This window comes from Ictidomys tridecemlineatus, chromosome 12 (genome assembly GCF_052094955.1).
Source record: "Ictidomys tridecemlineatus isolate mIctTri1 chromosome 12, mIctTri1.hap1, whole genome shotgun sequence".
Lineage (NCBI taxonomy): Eukaryota > Metazoa > Chordata > Mammalia > Rodentia > Sciuridae > Ictidomys > Ictidomys tridecemlineatus.
The window spans coordinates 81,004,075-81,023,956 of record NC_135488.1 but is presented as its reverse complement, the minus strand read 5'-3'; the positions used below and the strand labels follow the sequence as shown (position 1 = coordinate 81,023,956).

Here is a 19,882-nt window from a genome sequence, read left to right as displayed (position 1 = left end):
TCCATTTTAAAATCTGTAATTCATATTTTCTCTTAATTTCAGCCTGACCTTTCCCCCAAATGCATCCAGATTGGTGAGGTTTTACTGTAGAGACGCTTACTGCTACACATAAGCAGGAAAGCATTGTGTTTCTGTAGAAGAGCCTGTGTCCTTAGTGTTCTCATGGCTGTTTGCTGAGGGCCGCAGACTTTGGGCGTTGAAGGGTTGTGGATTGCTGTTTGATAGCAAAATATCACCACACAGTACTTCGAAACAAAAAGGATGGAGGACCACAAAGGTGACTGTTCAAAGGAGAAGCCCATTAAGGAGAATAAGAACAACTGCTGCTGATCTGGGCGACAAAGTTAAAATTTGATATTTTGTTTGCAAATTAAGTAAAACTAGACAGATTTTTAATTTATCTGCCAGAGTATCATCTACAGCCAATAGGAGAGTCAATAAATAGAATAACAAGGAATTCAGTATGAGGGCATCATTAAGCCTCATAATTTACATTTTCAATTCACCTCCGTGATAGATCCAGCTTCCCTTTTAAGAACCTTCAGTGGTAGGAATCACAAAACAGTTATGTTAAACGGAAAAACAAAAAGATGCCCCCCCTCAACCTAAATTAACTTAAATGATGGAAATAAGACCATTAAGTGTTTTAACTTTCCATGGCAAACAGGCTACTTGATAGATGTTTGCAGGCAAAACTGAACCAAAAAGTGAGTAAGTGTTAGTTCAATGGTGGAAGGCAGGTGGTTACCTAGATTGACCGTCAGTTTCACTCGCCCCGCGTCTAGCTCCAGGCGGAGGGTGTCTGCGGAGTCTCTGGACGTGGTCGCCATCAGAATGCCATAGGCACGCTGGGATCGGAACCGTAAGGACACGTCCTCTGCTTCCGTGTGCATCACCACCGGGAGTTGGATTTTCATAAACATACTCCCGTCATAGCTCAAAACCGTGGCCTCTATGGATGGGAAATGAATAGAGCAAGTTCTTGGTCATTTAAATGCATTTAGACCTTGAAAGGGAAAAGGGAAATGTAATTAAAGACTTCTAGAGAGAATGCAAGACTACAAAATCAGCCCATCTGCCTCAGAAAGGTAATTTTTTAAAAAAGAAAATTGGAAAGAAAAGTGACAATCTAGAGAACTTTCTTAGTGAGGTGTCTGCTGCAGTGCAGAAACAGCAGCACCTCTTCTTTTTCTCCCCATAGCACTTTCCACCTACAGCAATGACTGTATTAGATTGCAAGTGTTTTATATGCACCTCCTTCTCAAGAGCAAGAGGTCATACTCTTTTGCATAGCTCTACAGGGTGAGCCTGGTTGGAAATATCAGCAGTTATGGAAGGTGCTGATGGATAGCTGAGGTCACTGACTGGATCTGTGAAATCAGACAGCCCTGCCGAGACTGAGTCTTCACCTGCAAAAATGAGAGAGTACTACAGGAAGATCCCTAAGGCCTGCTCTGCCCCCCCAAAATCCATGGTGCCAAGAGGAGCTACTGTTATCATAGTTGTGTACTCTCTATCCTAAAAATGAAAAAAAATATGACTTAAACATAAGAATGAAGTCAACACTTTACCAAAGGTGATTTTTCAAAAGAAAAATCAATAGTATTTTACCAAGTAACAAAGGATGTTTTTTCCTGAGCCTCTAAGTTTAATAAGTTATTTTTTTTAAAGCACAAATAGTAATGTCATTTTAGGGTTAATTTACAGATAAGGAGTAACTTAAAATACTCAATGTCCTGAAAATATTAAGCTATCATTAAAATGTCAGTAACTATATACCATGGCTATATTGAATAAAGAGGGGTGTGGGGCTGAGAATCTTTTGCGCGTGTGTGTAATTAAACTAAGGTACACTCTGTTAACAGGAAAATTGCCTAATACTATATGAAACACATAAAGAAGTGAATATCAAAAACTGTTGATGACAAACCACTTTAAGAAAGCATCAGCACCCTTCAGTGTTCAACACCATATGGTAGAGGAACGCTGAAAAACAAGAGTGTGTCACTGTGCTTTCTTATTGGTTCTGCTAACTCAGAATGCCAGTTAATAAAAGAAAAACTACCTGGAATTAAAACACATTAGGAAATTCTCATTATCTTGGCTACTTACACGGCACAGCAATTAACTTTACTGTTACAACTGTGCTCATTATTAAGACTATATTTTGGAGTTGTGGTTTGGCTAGTTTTATCTTTCAGAAAGTCAGAAAAGTCAAGCACTGTTTCTAAGAGACTTTAAATATCGTTTGTTGTCATTATAGGGCAGAATGTGCATTCAGAATGTCTAAATGCTATGTGGTATACCAGATCTCCTTCACTTTCTTCTCTTTTCCATCTACCTCTTGAATTAAAGTTTACTCATCCACTCATGCCCCCTAGCATTTACTAACAGTCCTGACTTCCTTCCTAGGCTCTACTGAAGCAGGCCAGAGACCCCCACCCAGAAGACCCTTGCCATAATTAAGCTTCTCCTCTTGTGAGATCAGCAGAATGTCTGCAGAGGTTATTGTAGTTAAAGTTTCCTCTTTCTTGTAAATGCCAGGCTTGTATACAAAAGATAGTTTGCACACAAAAGATGTGTTAGTCTGCAAGCTTGTTGTGCACAATGATACCATTTCTGTTTTCTTGGTAAAAACTTGTGAAACCTGTGTCTGATCTAGAGGATGGAACAGAAAGTACTTGGCATGTAAAACCTACAAGTCCCTCTTCCCACTGAATATAAAGTTCAAAGAATTTCCAAAATCTTTGTTCAGAGGAAGCATTCTTAGGCGAGAGCCACCTCTGAACCCTGAAGCAGTCAATAATCTTGCTTTCTGAAAATTTCTCAAGTGTCCATCCTCTTCTGTCCCACTTCACTACTGTCCATTGTCTGTGTGACATCTCTAGTTGGAATACAATAGGCATCTTACTCCACTATTAAATCTCTGTTAAGGTCTGTAGACAAGTCAAAATAACACGTGGTATTTTGCCAGAGAAATGTTAGAGTTTGTAAACAAGTCTGGATGGTGCCTGGCAAAATGCCAGAGGGAGTGGTTTGAGAAGTAACAAAAGCAAGCCATTAAGTGTGGAGATTCCCTATTGGTTGACTGATGTATCTAGTTTATGCTAATTAAGATAAGCTGTGCAAAATGTATAAATAGCTCTGTTGTCCTACAATAAACGGCTCCTATTCCTGCTGTATCAACATACACAACTTATTCGTCACCCCCCGGCAAATCTCCTACCCTAAAATGAACTCAAAACATGCTCCTTCTCCAGTCTTCTCCATCTCAGTAAAGGGTCTATCAGCATCGTTGAGACCCAAATCTTTCTGATTTCTCCCTTACTTTCTCTGCCATTATGGAGCGATTGGCAAGTCTGCACGTCTCATGTGCTCTAGTTCCAACCCGTCTCCTGAGTTGATTGCTTCTCATCGTTGCTGCTAAGGTACCCCAGACTACCTTCTCTCACCTGTACCAAGATCACACCTCCCTATGTGGTATTCCTACTTCTACTCTTTCTCCCTACACGCAGCAGCCAAATTAAACTCTAGAAGAAGTAAATCCAATTATTAGATATCTTGCTTAAAGCACATCCCTCTTCAATGGTTTTCTACCTCAAGTTCAATATCATCTGTACTTTTTTTTTTTTTAAACTATAAACCTCATTATCACCCTGGTCCTAGCCCATCTTGGGCCTCAGGTTTTAGCATCACCTGCCCCCCTCATTGAACAAGCTCCAGCCAAACTGATATGGCACTTTCATTTGGTGTCTGTACCATGAATCCCTCCATCTTGAATGGTTTCACCCTTGCTCTTTAAATGGCTGGTTCTTTCAGCATGTGGGTCTCTGGTCAGATGTTACCCCTGAAAGAACTGCTTCCCACGCCAGTTATTCTCTATATCGTTGTGTATAATATTATCACCTCTCATTTGTTTGTATGGTGCTAGCTATATTCATGCTTCAGAATGCAGGTGTCCTGAGAGCGAAGACCAATCAATCCCTCATATCCACTTCTTTATCAGCAGCAAGTGCTCCCTTGAGCACTCACCCAGGCACACAACTGAGACTCCATAAATATTACTGGCTTTAACAGTTTCACTTGATACTGAAGGCATATGAAAGAACTTCTCTGAATTTACATATAAAGCTTATATAAATGCTCAAGGAAAGAAATTACGAATTTATCCTGCCTGTTTTAAGTGGAATTTGATTTTGGTAATGCGTGTGACCAAATATTCCTTTAAGTCTATTTTAAAGACCATAACTAAGCTGTAAAAGACAGACTTGGAAAGGTGTCTATTAATCAAAAATGGGGCACCAAGGTTGGGCACTGAACTAACCACTGAAAAACACGTAAAATATGATCTTAAATTACAGTGATTCTATCATATCATAGCACAAATTTTTCCAACTAGATAAGAGATTTCCTAACGGGAGGAATATTGAAAACAACAGAGGGTAATGCAAATAGCCAAGTAGTAGTTGCTCAATAAATAATAAATAATAAAATTGCAATGAGCTCCAGAAAAAAAAAGTGTTTTACGTATAACCTTAAATGAACTTTGAACTGCACTTTCTCTTTTTCTAAACTTTGGCCAATTATGGTACATATTTCCCAAGCAATAAATACCTCAGTACAAATTAAAGAACAATTACCAATTGTTAATAGGTTAATAAAACACTGTTACTTTTCTCCAAGTTATTTAGTCTATACAACTAGTCTATATTATTCAGTCAGGTTTTTAAAATCATCTAAGATTCTTCTATAAAAAGGAGCTTCATTTGAAAACTGAGTAAGGGGTCCCATCCTTTTAGAAATGTTAGGTGGTCAACAATTGATCATAAATATAGTATGAAATACAATCTAGAGTGGGGAAAAAAAATCAAGATCACTGGACTTTAACAAGGTCCAAAAAGCTGCAGGGATGAACCGACAGACTCAAATCATGAAACCTGAGTGCCCCTGAGTGCCATTTTCAACAATTCTCAATGTGAAAATAACGTGTTTTTGATAAATGACAACTGAAAGCCTAAACGATTCTTCACAATTAGAGTAAATGTTTAATTAGAGGAGAGCTGGAAAATGCACAAGGTTGTAGTCTAGAGTTGCCAAATAAATGTTAGACAACTTCCTGACATTGAAGGTTATGCTATTTGGCAGCATCCTTTAACATTAGAAAAAATTATTTTATCATTTTGAACATAAAAAGAGTCCTTTAAAAGGCTAATTCCAGTAACACTACTTCCCAGTGGGGGAGAAAAAACAGTTTCAACTTTGCCTTCTATATCTCCTTCTCCCTTGTCATTAGGTTTGATAAATTTGCTTTTCTGCATCATTCCTTGTTGCAGTCTAAAGTGTACACCTGTGCTCAGTTTTGCCGAAAGGCAGTCACATATTGTGATCAACGATGAAAATCAGACAGGGAGCCAAATTATATCGCTCTGACATCTGTCCCTCCATCTGCTGAGTTTTAACAAACAAGTATAAAGTAAGCCTCTGATTATACCAATGCTCTCAATTTTACCTATCACTGGTCAAGTTTCTGTACATTCCTAGTTTTATTAGAAACAAAGTAGGAGAGAATATGCTAAATGTAATTCACATTCATTCAGCATGCTTTCTGTATTTTCTTCCTTAAAGGATTGATACGTATAGAACAAAATATTATTTTCTTAGGTTAGCAAATATTTGTTCTTTCTTAAAAAAACCCTTTGCTTCCTTAACTCAGAATGAAATTTCCTGTAATATAATTGCAATATCATTCTCCATGCTGCAGTGTCCAAGGACTTGAGCATACTTTTTAATTACTTTAAATAATTATGTCCATAAATTATCAACTATTGCTCAATAATAAAACAGAAACTTTCTTAGTGCCATTTTTAATTTTTATTTTTTATTTTAAAGAGTTGTCAATTGACTCTTAGAGATCATTGGCCTTAGGAATTGAGTGTATCTAGAGAAAAAAGACAAAGTCCTTCTTCTGAATTGGATACTCAGAGGCTTGGGCATAATCTTGTGTGTGATGAACTAGGGCATAGCTGGGAACTGGACAGAAGCCAAATTCTGTGGCATCAAGCCTGACAACCATCCCACATTTCCATTGTTCTCTGGAGGCGCCAGAATGTGAATGAGAAAATTAACTCTGAAAAGCAAAGAGTTCTCACAAATGTTGCTGTCGTCCAGAAACAAGAACTGCACAAAAATGACCATTTTATCTTCAACAACCAACCAACCCGGAGACAAAGAAATCTACAGAAATTTCCAGCCACCCATGAGATAAAAATGTATGCTAAGTCCCAGTGATGAAGTTTGCTATTAAATTCTCATTTGCAAATCTGCCTATGCTTACCACCCTTCCTTCTAATTATTGCAATATATAAATATTCCCTTTCCCTCATTCTGGCTCAGAGAGCTCTACAATTTCTATTTTTATTTTTGCCATATGCAGTAGCAGAATATTGCCACAGGGTGGTACACCATGCATATTGAACTAAAGGCTTTTGCAATTCATGTGACAGTTACACATTTTTCCAGCTTCACTTAACCAGGAGGCATCAGAATAATTGGCAGCTTTCTGAATGATTAAAATTAAAACAAAATTTTCAATCATGAAGGTCTGCTTATCTCATATTATGACTGACTATATTACACCTTGTTAGCTTTGTCAATTTTTCCTCTCTTTAGGCAATTTCCCCAAGCCAGACGAAACAAACATATTTAAAGTTAGGGAAGAACATGCAAAGAGGAAATTTATAGAGAATATAGCCATATAAACCAAAATACACAGAAACAGCTAAGTTCCAATGACAATCTGTGGGGATTATAATCAGGTACCATCATGAGGAGAATTAATATTTCTATGTGATAAATACTTACCCATCTGTTGTCCTCTCCAATTATATGACACAGAATAGTGATAAGATTTTGGCAGATAATTTGATCTGTCATATATTATTAATTTTTTATTATTTGTATTTATTAATATTATTAATATAACTGATAAGCTGATATAATTCCTTAATATGATAAAGAATCAAAGTCACATTTCAATTTTGGATTTTATACAATAACCACCTTTGCTCTAAGAAATTTTAGGTTAATGAATTGAACTGTTTCAGGAATAAAGGAAACAATAACTAAATGCTCATGGCTTTAAAAAAAGATGCTAGGTACTTTTAGGTTAAATGTCTAATAGATCAATGCTATTTGCACCATAAGAGAACAATGGAACAACTCATCAATATTTTCTCATATTGATTTTCAGTTCCATTGTAGAAAATAAGTGACAACGGGTGTAGTGACTAAAGCATTTATCTAAAACACTGGGTCGATAAAATGACATGCTCAGAACTATTTGTTCTGCTATTTCTGCTGATAGCCTGGTCTACAGATGAGTTGGTGACAGTTTTCACTCTTCAGTTTTACTTTAACCCTTGTTCCTTTCCTTTTAAGGGGATAGAAAAAGAAAAAAAAATGTAGCTTTCTCTCCTAAAATAGGAGGAGAGGGGGGCATCTGATCAGAGATCCATCTATCCATAACACATAGCTGAGCCTTAAAATCAAATAAATGAATGAATCTTCTGCAATTGGTTAGATCCCAACCAAAGGTAAGTACTTTTGAAATTAGGGTATACTTCTGAAAGTATAATATTTAAGTGTTGGTGTAACTTAAATAACTTAAAGTCGGCTTACTTTTCAGAGGATATTTTTCCTTGGATAAACAGATGAACTGAGCAGGCTGTTTAACCCCATAGTGTCTGGGTAGTTGCAACTAAAAGCTTGGCTTGCTACAAATGCTATTTCTTGGCACAGATATTAGCTCTGGAGGCTATAGATACTTCTAATTTATGCCACCCTACACACCTTTTTTTTTTTTTTTAAAAATAAACTGTCTAATATCCTGAAGTTAAAAACTAGACAAAAGAGAAAGCAGTTATACATCTTAGGCTCAGGTGCTAGAGGTTACTGAAAACTCGTATTTTTATCCTGGCAATATACTGAAAGAGTTGCCAGAATCAGGCCCTTGAAGATCATTAAAGGTACATAAGTAATCTTTATCAGGTACAGGAGTTCATAGTTTAGTCCAGAAGCATATCATATATTGTCTCAATGGTCAGTTCAGATTTGGAGTGAACATTTAATTTACTTTTTATCTTAGGGAGTTAGCTGCTAGGTGTTTGAAATCCTACCTCTCTCACAGGACCTGCCAAGATAGCCTGTTCCGGAACAATCACAGACATATCTGTTCCACCCGTCCCTGCACATGCCATTATTTTTGCAAGGATTGCTAAGGCACGGTTTTGCTGTTTCCCTGGAGCAGGAGGGCTTCACTCCAGCAGTGCTTTGAACTTCAGCCATTTGCCGGATATCTTTGCTTTGGCCATCAATGAACAAATCCCTGATGCAGCCCACGTAGCCGTAGTTGAGCAGAGCAGTCCACACCTCGGTGGGAAACACAAGGCCAGCCTTATTTTCTGGTAAGCCCCCCAGGTACAATTCATCATCCAAGTCCAAGATCTCACTCTCTCCAGGAGCAGTGTAGGGTGTGCGCAGCGTGTTGACAGAAATGGTACCTGTTGCCAAGACAAGAGAATACAGAGGTTTCAACAGAGCACAAAGTGTTTTAATTATTCCCTTTCTCTCTTTCATCTGCTTAAGGGTGAACTCCTGGAGGGCAGACATTTCTTAGTATTCTTTCTATCCCCAGTGGCAAAGGACCCCAGTCTGGTACTTCCAAATGGCATTAAGAAACCTATGGGATTAACTAACTTTTCTAAATAAGACAGACTAACTGCAATGGTCTCACTTGATTTTTGAGAATGAAAATCAAATTTTGCAGGCAACCAATTATGTTTCTCAGCCTCCAACAGCTTGGTCATTAAATAAAAACATATATAAAAAATCTAGAAATTGGCATTCAGTCTCACTCTTTAGAATAAAGTCTGACTCCCCTCCATTAGTTCTTGTAACAAGTTAGTATGTGTCAGCAAACCAAGGAAAGACCCTTTGTCCTCATCTTTAACTGTTTTGATTGGATGCAATGGTTTGACAGATTACCCATGTCCAAAGCTCACTTCCTCATTCTTATTTGTCTGCATCTATTGACTGACCTCTATGATTTGGGTTTCTTCATCCATCACATGGGTATAACACCACAACCCACCTCAGAAGACTGTTCTCTGTGTTAAATATACCAGTGTTTGGATTATAAGAAGCACCACACAAGTGCTCAGTATAACATTTTAGTGAAAGAATCAAGTAAAATCAGTTGTCACTTATCTAAGTCAATAAGGTTTTTGTTTTTTTCACTTCAAATGTTAGGGAGAAAAAAAAAACTATTGGTTTGTAAGTATACAGGAATCCATGACATAAATGCAATGAACAGGTATTCACCTATTTGGGAATATTTTGGGGGTCAGGGAAATATGTAAAATCCATGGTGGGGGGAAATGGAAGATTGAAAGCACTTTCTGATGAAAGTGTAAATGTCTACTGTCAGATGGCCAAATATTCTGCAATATCCTATCTCCAGAAAAATTTTTACAAAGATATAAATATGATTTCTACACAGGGCACCACATGGACCCTTAACTACATTACACCAGATTTATGTTTTAAGTCTAAATCATAATGTAGAAGAGGCAGAGTCTGACAAGAGAGAAGAAATTAGCAGGAGTACTGGGAGAGAGCCTTGGGGATTTAAGGAGCAGACCCCAGAGTTACCAGGAGACACAGAGTGGCACACAAATGAGAGGAAAAGGAGTGGATGTGGGTAGGAAAACACGTTTTAGCTGTTTCACAGAATTCCTAAAGCCCACCACGTGTCTCACTAAAGTTCATGGGGCTTCTGGCCCCTACCTTGTGGCCAGGAATTCCCTCCTTGAGCTGGACTGCATAATGGGATCTATCTTTGTGAAAGAGAAGGACACAGAAGCCAGTAACAGAGATGGCCCAGGCGGCCAAGTCATTAAGGGGACAATTGTCTCTCTAGATTTTCACAGAAAGAAATGGAAAAAGCTCCCAGGGGAGAAACACTCAAAGGCATTGCTATTTTGGCCTTCCAACGGGGGGGGGGGGGGGGGGGGGGGGGATGACGACATAATAGGGATTTCTGAGGGAGGCAGCAAGACGGGAAAAGGACAAAGTATTCATTTGTACTGTTCAGATTTGTGCCAGTGTCTAGAAGAAAAGTTTCATTCAGAAACATGGAAGGCTCCATAAAATCCTACTTAGAAAAATATAAGGAATATCATTTGAGAAACGAAACATATAAGATTAAGAGAGAATGGTGACTCTTTTATCTTTTAAATAGACGGATCATGAAGTGCATTTCTAAAGAATAGTTTTATGTACAATATTATCCAAAATACCTGAGAAGAGGATCCACAGATAGTTTCCTACCCTCTGTAGCAACTAATGTAAATTAGAATGGGATGAGAAAGAGTTAGTCTTAAGGACAAAAGGAAGGATGGATTTTTAAACAGCGCACATTTATGTTGGAAGCAAAGGAAGACGAGCAGTGAACAGTGACTTATGTTTTCAAGACAAAAGAGGGAGGAATGTTACTCTTTTACAATTCGTTCAAGAAGGCTTCCTAGAATCAGTAGAATCCTTGAGGATCTGATATAAAAATAAATACTGCTGAGAATTGTTATAAGACAGAGCTTAGCAAGCAACTATGACAAATTATTACAAGAGTGGGGATAGAGTTGAAAAAAATATATATATTGCTCCTGATTCCCACTTTATTTTATTTATGGAACAAGCTTGATTCCCACTTTATTTATGGAACAAGCTTGATTCAACTCTGGAAAGAAAAAAAAAAAACTTGGCAAAAAAGTATTGTCCTTATTCAGGATGCTATAATTCTGACAAAAAGGATGCTTGGAGAATTCTCAAGACAAGAGAATTGGGCGGCCATTCTCGACATTCCCTTTGGTGTCCATAGCTCATTGCACCGTGTCCACACTCTCAGGGGCAAACTTCTGTCAGGTATTTCAAACAGTCATCCATGAGCAGTTAAACAGTGAGCACAAGAGACTGCGTCTCTTAGGTTTTGTTTATGGTGTGTTAGTGCCCGCTTTGAGCTAAGTTATTGTAAGAAAGTCCAGATTTTTTTTTTTTTTTATGAATATGCTTGTTGACAAGGACACAGTAAAATATTCCCTATAACTTTACCATTAGATCAGTTTTTTGTGCCAAAATTCAAAAAGATCATAGTTTTCACATAGCTAAGTACCCACCCGGCAACACATACACTGGAACAAGTTTAACAGAAAAAAAACAAAAAAAAAAACAAAAAAACCACAACTTAGCTCTACTGCCTCTAAGACATTCTGTTATTTACTTTCTCATTATATTCTTTTATTAAAACAAATGCAGCAAATTGATTTCAGAAGCAACGAAAAAATCGCAACCTATAGTTGAGAAAACACTGACAGTGTATTGTAGGTATGTTTCTCCACAGTTCCTTAGTGTCTTTTTGAGAGATAATTGTAGAATTGTCATGGAAAGAAAAGGCAAGGGAATATAATCCTAATTTGAACTCATATATAAAGCGAGAACAGTTATGATTCCTGGATTCAAAGTTAAGGAGATACATTAGGCAAATGTGTTTATCAAATATCATTCATTGAATTATTCTGCAAATAAACTTAATGAAGGAAAATGACTAAAAAAACCCAAACACTGTTTTCTCTAATTCTGAAGCAGTTGGATTTCAGAGACTCTTTTAAAAAAAGAGATGGAAAATAATCAAGAGTAGAAGTTAATTTAAGTTGGAATAGAAACAATTATTTTTATATTTTGAATATTTATGTAATAAAGACCCTTTGAAATGATAATTAAATTCCATTGTTGAGTCAAACTCAAACAGATATTTCTAATTTAACCTACATGTGTGCAAATGTCCTGAACTATACCTATTTCTGATAAGGAATTTGAATCACACATCTTCTTAATGATATTACTATGGACATGATTCCAAGGACATATTCACCTGAGCAAAAGAGTCATAACAGAATCTGAATTAGTTTAAACCAATTTAACAGATACATATGAGCACAGTGAAATTTAAATCTTAAGCTTCCCAAGTGTTCATTTCTTTATAATTGAGGTATAAAGGCAGTGGTTACAAAGAACACCTCACATGAATATTTAAAGCTTGTTCATTGATAATTAAATGCAATTGAGTAGTGAACAAAGATGTATATGTCAACAGAAAATGGGAATTTCACAATGGCATAAATGAAGTAAACAAATTTTTAAGAAAAAAATGAAAACCTGGAAATATTATTGGCTTATCCCTCTAAGTTGAATTAATTGAATTTTTAATTTTGAATTCTAGCCAGGCAAGTCTCCTATCTTGATATGTTTTCTTTGAAGTAGTTTGATTAATTTATATGCTACACCTTCCACCATAAATAATTTGTAAGTTTCCACGGAATTAAATCAAAACTTTATAAAAACATTGTTATATTTAGGCTGTTAAAATTTGTTGACACTACTCATATTTAGGGATTTATTTAGATTAGTGCCTCATGCCTAAATACTCAAGACTCCAAAGCACCCTGCTATGTTATGCTACTTTTTAAAGGAATAAAATTAGAGATAAAGATGGTCATACATACATATTTCTTTTATAATTTTAAGGTAGAAATCATATTACATTTTACTAACATTTAATCCATTTTTATGGCTATTGATATAATCAAAAGAATAAAAAATTTATAAGTGAGAAGTTAATATATATTTAAGAATATTCAAAAGCATAAATAAGAAATTCTGTTGTGTCAATTTGTATGCAAATGGAGAAAAAAACTATTGAAAATGCTCTTAATTTTAAAAGTAGAAAACAACTTTACAATTTGGAAAGGTATTCACAACCTCGGGGTTTCCTTTTCTTACCTCCATTCAATTTTACATGGCTATTCTACTCTAAAACTAGTTTCCTTGTTGACAAGAAACACGGTGTGAAGATAAGATTTAAAATAAGTTCATTTAACTTCTAGTTTTAAATTACTATAAGAGCCTAAATTACTAGGAAATGAAGGGTAGAAAACAATTTTCTGCAATGGAATATGATTTTGCCTGGTGAGAGGAAACTGATTTTTATGTTCTAGCTCTCTGACTAACTAGTTGTCAAGTTTAGCCAAAAAACATATTCATTAGGCCTCCTTGTGGCTTTTGTGCAAAATAAGAGAATCGACAAGATGACACTGAAGTTCCATTTTGAATAAAATTCTTGCAATTGCTGCTTCAAATCATTTTTAAGTTAAATGTCAATTTTATTCACCCATAATTCCACTCTACCTCCCACTATACAAAAGAATCACATTCCACAAAGTTACATAGAATTCTTATTCTATTAAAAAATTTGAACTCATTAAAAACTCAATGTGGTAAAAGCAGAATAATACATTAATAATATGATATGATGCAAAATGTAAAATAAATAGCCTCATAAAATTGTTTGAAAAATGAACAAACAATAACATTAACAATAGGGATCTTAGGTTAGGAGAATTATGAGCTGTTAGTGGGCTTTTCTGTTTGTCCTTTGAAATTTTTCATATTTTAAAAAAATGCCATGTATTAGGTTTATGGAAATAACTGAAATAATCTTCATTTGAAAACAAAAAGAACACTATCATCTTTTCTGTTTTCTGCTTACTTGGATTTACCAGTGAGCTGAAAACTTAAGGAATAAATATATATGTAAAAAAATAAATCTTAGAAGAAACTTTGAAAGTTTGATATCTAATATTGGCCAGAGTAAAGGGTGAAGGGCACTTCATATACTGCAGCTAAGAATGTAAACTGAAATACTAGTTAGAAAAATTAACCTGTTACTATATTTTTAAATTAAAAATACAATTAAATCAGCCATTTGGGCTCTCAGAATTTATCCTATAGATTTTTTTTGACCAATATGCAGAAAGACATTATGTATGAAGACATTAATAAATCAGTTTAAAACACTGACTTTTTAAAAAGGAAGAAAATTAAATGGTCATCAACAGAAGAATGATTAAGTAAATATTACCATTTTCAAACTAAGTAAGGGATGGCGATATATCTCAGTTGGTAGAGTGGTTGCCTTGCATGCACAAGGCCCTGGCTTCAATCCCCAGAACCACCAAAAAAAACAAAACAAAAACAAAAACAAAAAAAAGAAGGGCTGGGGATGTGGCTCAAGTGGTAGTGCGCTTGCCTAGCATGCATGAGGCACTGGGTTCGGTTCTTAGCACCACATAAAAAAACAAAAAATACTGTGTCCACCTAAAACTAAACAATAAATATTAAAAAAAGACCTCAAACTAAGTAATACATGATACAACTAGAACAAATAGCATAGAAAAAAATCTCTCAAGTTTTGTACCCAATAATTGGTAGAGTATGATCTTGTTTATATAGAAAAGTAAATATACAATTATATATATGTATATTAAATCAATATATCAATATATATTGATACATTGATTTCTAGAAGAACAGCTGGGAATTTTTCAACACCAAATAAAGTGTGTGATAAAGGGAAACTTATGATTTACTTATGTACTTGTTGAAATGCCTAAACTTTTCACCAATAGCATAAATGAATTCATTTATTAAATACATACCATGTATTGTGTACATGCAGATACACAAACATGTATCAAACATGTCTTAAACCATGTGTTATGTACATGCGCATACACAAACACACATACACCTTTACACCAGCCTGTATTCGCATATGCATTTTAAGAATGATCATTCAGAATGATAGAAGTTGTAAATATCTATCAAGTAGAATTTTACAATTGGAAGATTAGTTTTCAGAAGTTTCACTGACTTCCCCTCAGCCTTCTACACTGTGAATCACTGGGGCTAGGTATGGTCAAGTAATGCCATATTCTAGGACCTGCCACTTAGCCAGGCAAGCTCAAAAAGGAGATTCAATATATTTATAGAGCAAGGTTTCATCTCCCAGGGTTTTATTGATATTTACCAAGTCCACAAAACCATTGTATAAATTATAGATGCCAAGTTATTAATTCTCTATGAGAATAAACCTAACACAGGATATGGACTACTTCCCATGTAGCCCTATCAATATGGTACAAAATTTATAAAAAAAAAAAACTATTCATTTATGAGGAAAATTGTCATTTTTAGAGGAACCAGATTACCCTTGAATATGTAACTGATCTATTTTCTCCCTTCCCTGCAATTAGACTTCTAATGGGTGTTAAAACTTAAAAGAGTGTTTGGGGAACATGGATTCTGAATAAGGAAAGTACGTGAGATAAGGAAATGTATAGTAATATTGGTCTGGAATGACTGGAAATCCTCACCTTAGTTAAGATGCCCTACCTCCATCCCTATAGTGGAGAAATAGGCAAGTCCTCCGGGCAGTGCTCAGATGGGTACTGACAAGGCTTGTCCAAATTACTTTCTTTTCTTTAGGAATTTTTATATATTTGAGTCCTACAAGCCTGGGGGCCTAGCTAAGATGCCTCTGCATAGCTCTGATTTGCATCTTAGTTTCCAATTTCATAATCCTAAAAAATAAATTTTGTTACCTTGCTGTACACAGCAGAACATGACAAGAATAGTGAGTTTTCTCTTTGACTTCATGTGTAATGATAGTTTGCAGAAAAAAAAAATGACTGGCAGTTTGGGATAAAAATATTATCAAGTAAAAAGAACATGTATCATCATATTAAACAACCTGAAAAGTTACCTTTATACTTTAATTGGAGCTACATAAAATATATGTCCGTATCAACAAAGACTGAAAAAAATGAGTACAAATTATTTTGCATGCAGAAGACAATAAATGAATCTTTCTTTAAACATGTTCAGAATAAACAAAATATGAGCATTAATTTAATAAAATACAAAAATTTCATGCAAAACTGACTTCATCTGATCATCTGGTCAAATAATTAACAAATTATTGAAAAGGTATTTCAGCCTTCCCATTGATGAGTAGTGGTTTATGGGTATGGAAACAAAATAAAGTTTATTTATGAAATGTACTTAAAATTATCTCAATATATGCAACAGGTTAATAGGTAGAAACATGGGAGGAACATTTATAGTCAGAGGGTAAGTCCAAATCAAGACCTAAACAGAGAAATTGTCTAATGGTTGTTCAAGTAGAAATAGCTAAGTATGGTGAATCACCAATGGTACACACAGAAATCAGTGGTGGTAATAGATAGCTAGAGAGTACTGTTCACTTCAAACAGTGATTACTATGAACCTATAATTATGTGCTCTTGAGAGAGCCTTGTGCCTTTCCCACTATAATTTCTAGTTCTTAAACTGGAACTCTATGACTTCAATTCAAATCTCAATGGCTTCTTAGCTATTAAATGTAGGCTTACCCATGAATAACCGCTGATACAATCCGCTATACCCTGCTGTACACAAGCAGAACTTGACAAGAATAATGAGTTTTCTCTTTGATTTCAATGTGTAATGATAGTTTGCAAAAAAAAAAAAAAATGACTGGCAGTTTGCTATAAAAATACTTGAGAGGATATCCTTGACTGAGCCAAAGAGCTTAACACAAATTTAAACAGTATTTCCGCCCAAGAAAACAGTCATTAACCTCATCCTAATTGTAGCACAATTCACACTTTAGCTAAATACCTGGGCAACTGTTTTGTGTTGGGGTTGGAACCAAAGGAGAGAGAAAAAGGAAGTCTGGAAGAGGAGGGGCTGGTAAAATACGCATGCTTAAATCCTGCAAAGTTTGCAAAAACAACAGGCCTCTTCAATTATATTTATTAACTGAACAATTTAGAATTTATTAACTGAACAATTTATTAACTGAACAATTTAGAATTTTGCTGTTAGTAGCTAAGCTATCTGTAGAAGACACCTACTTTTCACAGCACTTAAGTTATCTACTCTGATCTTAGAACTAATTCATGCCTGCATTTTTTATGATTCTTCCTTTTCCCACTTAATGCAAGATCTGAAATTTGAAATTTTGAATTGCTCTGTCCACTTGGCCTCCAATGGCACACTGGTCCTAGACTGAGAAGGCAACGAAAGAAAGCTATATTGTGCACAGAAACAGCTGTGGCCAGAGTGTTGGACGATGTGTGGGAATCAAGTACTTCTCTCTTTCTCATGTTTCAGAATAGAAGAAGGGACGTGGGTTAGAAATGACCTAATATAACCAATTTTATCCCACATGAGGAAGTTCCAGAAAAGTATTCAGATGAAGATAAGATTTATTATCGAATAAGGAGCTCATATACCCTTTTTAGTGGACAAAGGGTCAAAGGACAGACCATCAGAAAGATGACTGGCCAGGAAGATTGTCTTCCTTGTCACTAGCATTCTTCCTGTGGCTGCATATCCCACTCCTCCCAAGGAAGCTACCTACATGTTTATCAAATGACATACAGATCACATAAACAAACAGAAAAAGAAGTCCTATCCCTATGAAAGCTTGCCATTTTTGGTACCAGGCTTATAAACTTCTCTAATGATTATTTAATTTTCTCAGGGTATTATTTCACCTGTCTGGGTGAGGAGGATGGCAATGTATCTGCAAAAGGACATCATTTATTAGCCTTTATTATATAAACTGCTTTTAAGAAGCAATGCAATTTGAACACATTTTATTTTACATTTTAAAAAGTTGCATTTACATGTAAAAGAGTCCTATTATCCTTCAAATTTAAAAATGCTGCTATTTTTATTAGTTGTTTGGTACTGTTATCCATTTGTATTCATTCCTTTTTTTTAAAAAAAATAAAAACAAAGATATTACTATGTCCAAGAAAGTACCAGAAACTGTGGATATATAAAAAATGAGATAGTCTTTCTCAAAGATGGGTTTCCTTCATAATCTATTTGAAGTATATTAAAATTTCAGTTATGCCCACCAAGTCTTAATTAAACTATAACTCTGAACAAGATAACCAATAATTATAGTATATCAGACTAATGATCATTGCTTCATTATATTCCTACTTAATGAGTATGGTCAACTGAAATGGTCAAAACCAGAAAAAGTAATTCAGGCTCGTGCTTCCTTTACTTTAATAGCAGAGGTAATGTGAGTTTTTTTAAAAAGTGTTTTTAAATATTCAGCTAAGGAGTATCCCAGGGAAATCAACAGCTATATCTTTCATCATGCCCTCCTGCCATAACAGTGCTTTTTATCTGTTCTATGAAAAATAATTTCCATGTGCCTTCTCAATATAACTGGTATGGAAAGGGGTAAAATGAACTATTTCTTGTAATGTTTCTTAATTTTAACAGAACTATGAATCTGAGCATGACATCAGCTAAAATCAGAAATATTCTTTAAGTCAAATAAAAACTGGCAGAGTCATTCATTCAAGTTTTAAAAGGCTGTTCTATACCAAACCAATGCAGTGTGCAAATATAGAACTTAATTAAAATACTATATATAAAATATTAACAGCAGCAGCTATTAAAATTACATTAAACTTCTTTGAGCTAGGCCAACATAATATGAGTGTGCTTTTTCTTTCTCTTTCTCTCTCTCTCCTCTTTTCAATTTAGTAAAGGAGAAAATTTGGCTTAGTGGATGAATTTTGATTTTTATATTGTTCATTCCAATTCACTAATCTGAAATTTTAATCACATAAAAGTACTTTACCATGAAAACACCACCAAGCATAGTAACTTAACCTTTCCATGGGATGACAACAAAAATCATGGTTTTATTTTTTATATTGTGAATAAAACTTTCTTAGAGCAGATTCCTGTTCTTCTCATAAAGAAATGAACTTTGTCAATTAAAGTAGATATTATCTGCTTTTGACCTTTTCCAGTGAAGATGTAAGTAGTGTAGGTAATAAACTATTGGTAGTTTGGATGAAATAAAGTACTTAAACAGAAAAAATATCTCTATTTTTTATTTGTCTTGAAGACTAAGGTATTTATCTGTTAAACTGCATTGCCACTTTCTCCTTATAAGGTACTTCAGTAAAAAACTTAAATTGTTTTTCTTTTATGTGTTATCAAATGAACAAGGGATAATTTTATGATTTATATTCTTTTATATTTACTAACAATTTGGTATTAACCATATATTACTTTCATATACCTAATGAATGATAATACCTAATCAATGAAATATAACCGATCTGACATTTGTATTTTTTTGCTTTTTTGAACTTTCAAAAGAAGTGTACTGATTCTGATATATTCTGTTTCTATTTTAAGCTGTTAGAAAACCTGACTTAAAATGATCTATGACTGAAAGTTCTTTTCAAAATGTTATTTTAGGTATATCTTAAGTCAAATTATATCATCCATAGCCTAATATTTGAAAATGCTAGATTAGCTCTGCATCCACCCTCCTTTAAAATCTTGCTTAAAAGTTCTTAAGTAGCAAATCAGCTGTAACTCTGGCAGAGAGGTTGGAGGGAGCCAGGGAGAGACATTCCATTATTATATTTCTGTATCAAGAACTCTTTTCAGGGCTGGGGATGTGGCTCAAGCGGTAGCGCGCTCGCCTAGCATGCGTGCGGCCCGGGTTCGATCCTCAGCAGCACCACATACCAACAAAGATGTTGTGTCCGCCGAGAACTAAGAAAAAATAAATAAATGTTAAAATTCTCTCTCTCTCTCTGTCCCTCTCTCTCTCACTCTCTCTTTAAAAAAAAAAAAAAAAAAACAAAACAAAACAAAAAAAAAACTCTTTTCAGCTGGGCATAGCAGTGCACGCCTGTAATGCCAGTGGCTCTGAAGGCTGAGACAGGAGGATCAGGAGTTCAAAGCCAGCCTCCGCAAAAGCAAGGTGCTAAGCAACTCACTGAGACCATGTCTCTAAATAAAATACAAAATAGGACTGGGGATGTGGCTCTGTGGTTGAATGCCCCTGAGTTTAATATCGGGCAGTAAACAAACAAAA

General features: G+C 35.2%; 1 protein-coding gene across 41 annotated transcripts in view; it reads right to left on the bottom strand.

Annotated features, from left to right (window-relative positions):
* Positions 1-19,882, bottom strand: part of Nrxn1 (neurexin 1) — a 1,065,676-nt gene that overhangs the window by 571,898 nt on the left and 473,896 nt on the right. For all 41 annotated transcript variants that reach the window (XM_078029183.1, XM_078029182.1, XM_078029185.1 and 38 more), the window contains 2 exons: positions 8,175-8,558; positions 749-952 (listed from right to left, as the gene is read on the bottom strand). In XM_078029183.1, coding sequence (XP_077885309.1) covers positions 749-952; positions 8,175-8,558 — 588 coding nt within the window. The remainder of the gene's footprint in view (positions 1-748; positions 953-8,174; positions 8,559-19,882) is intronic.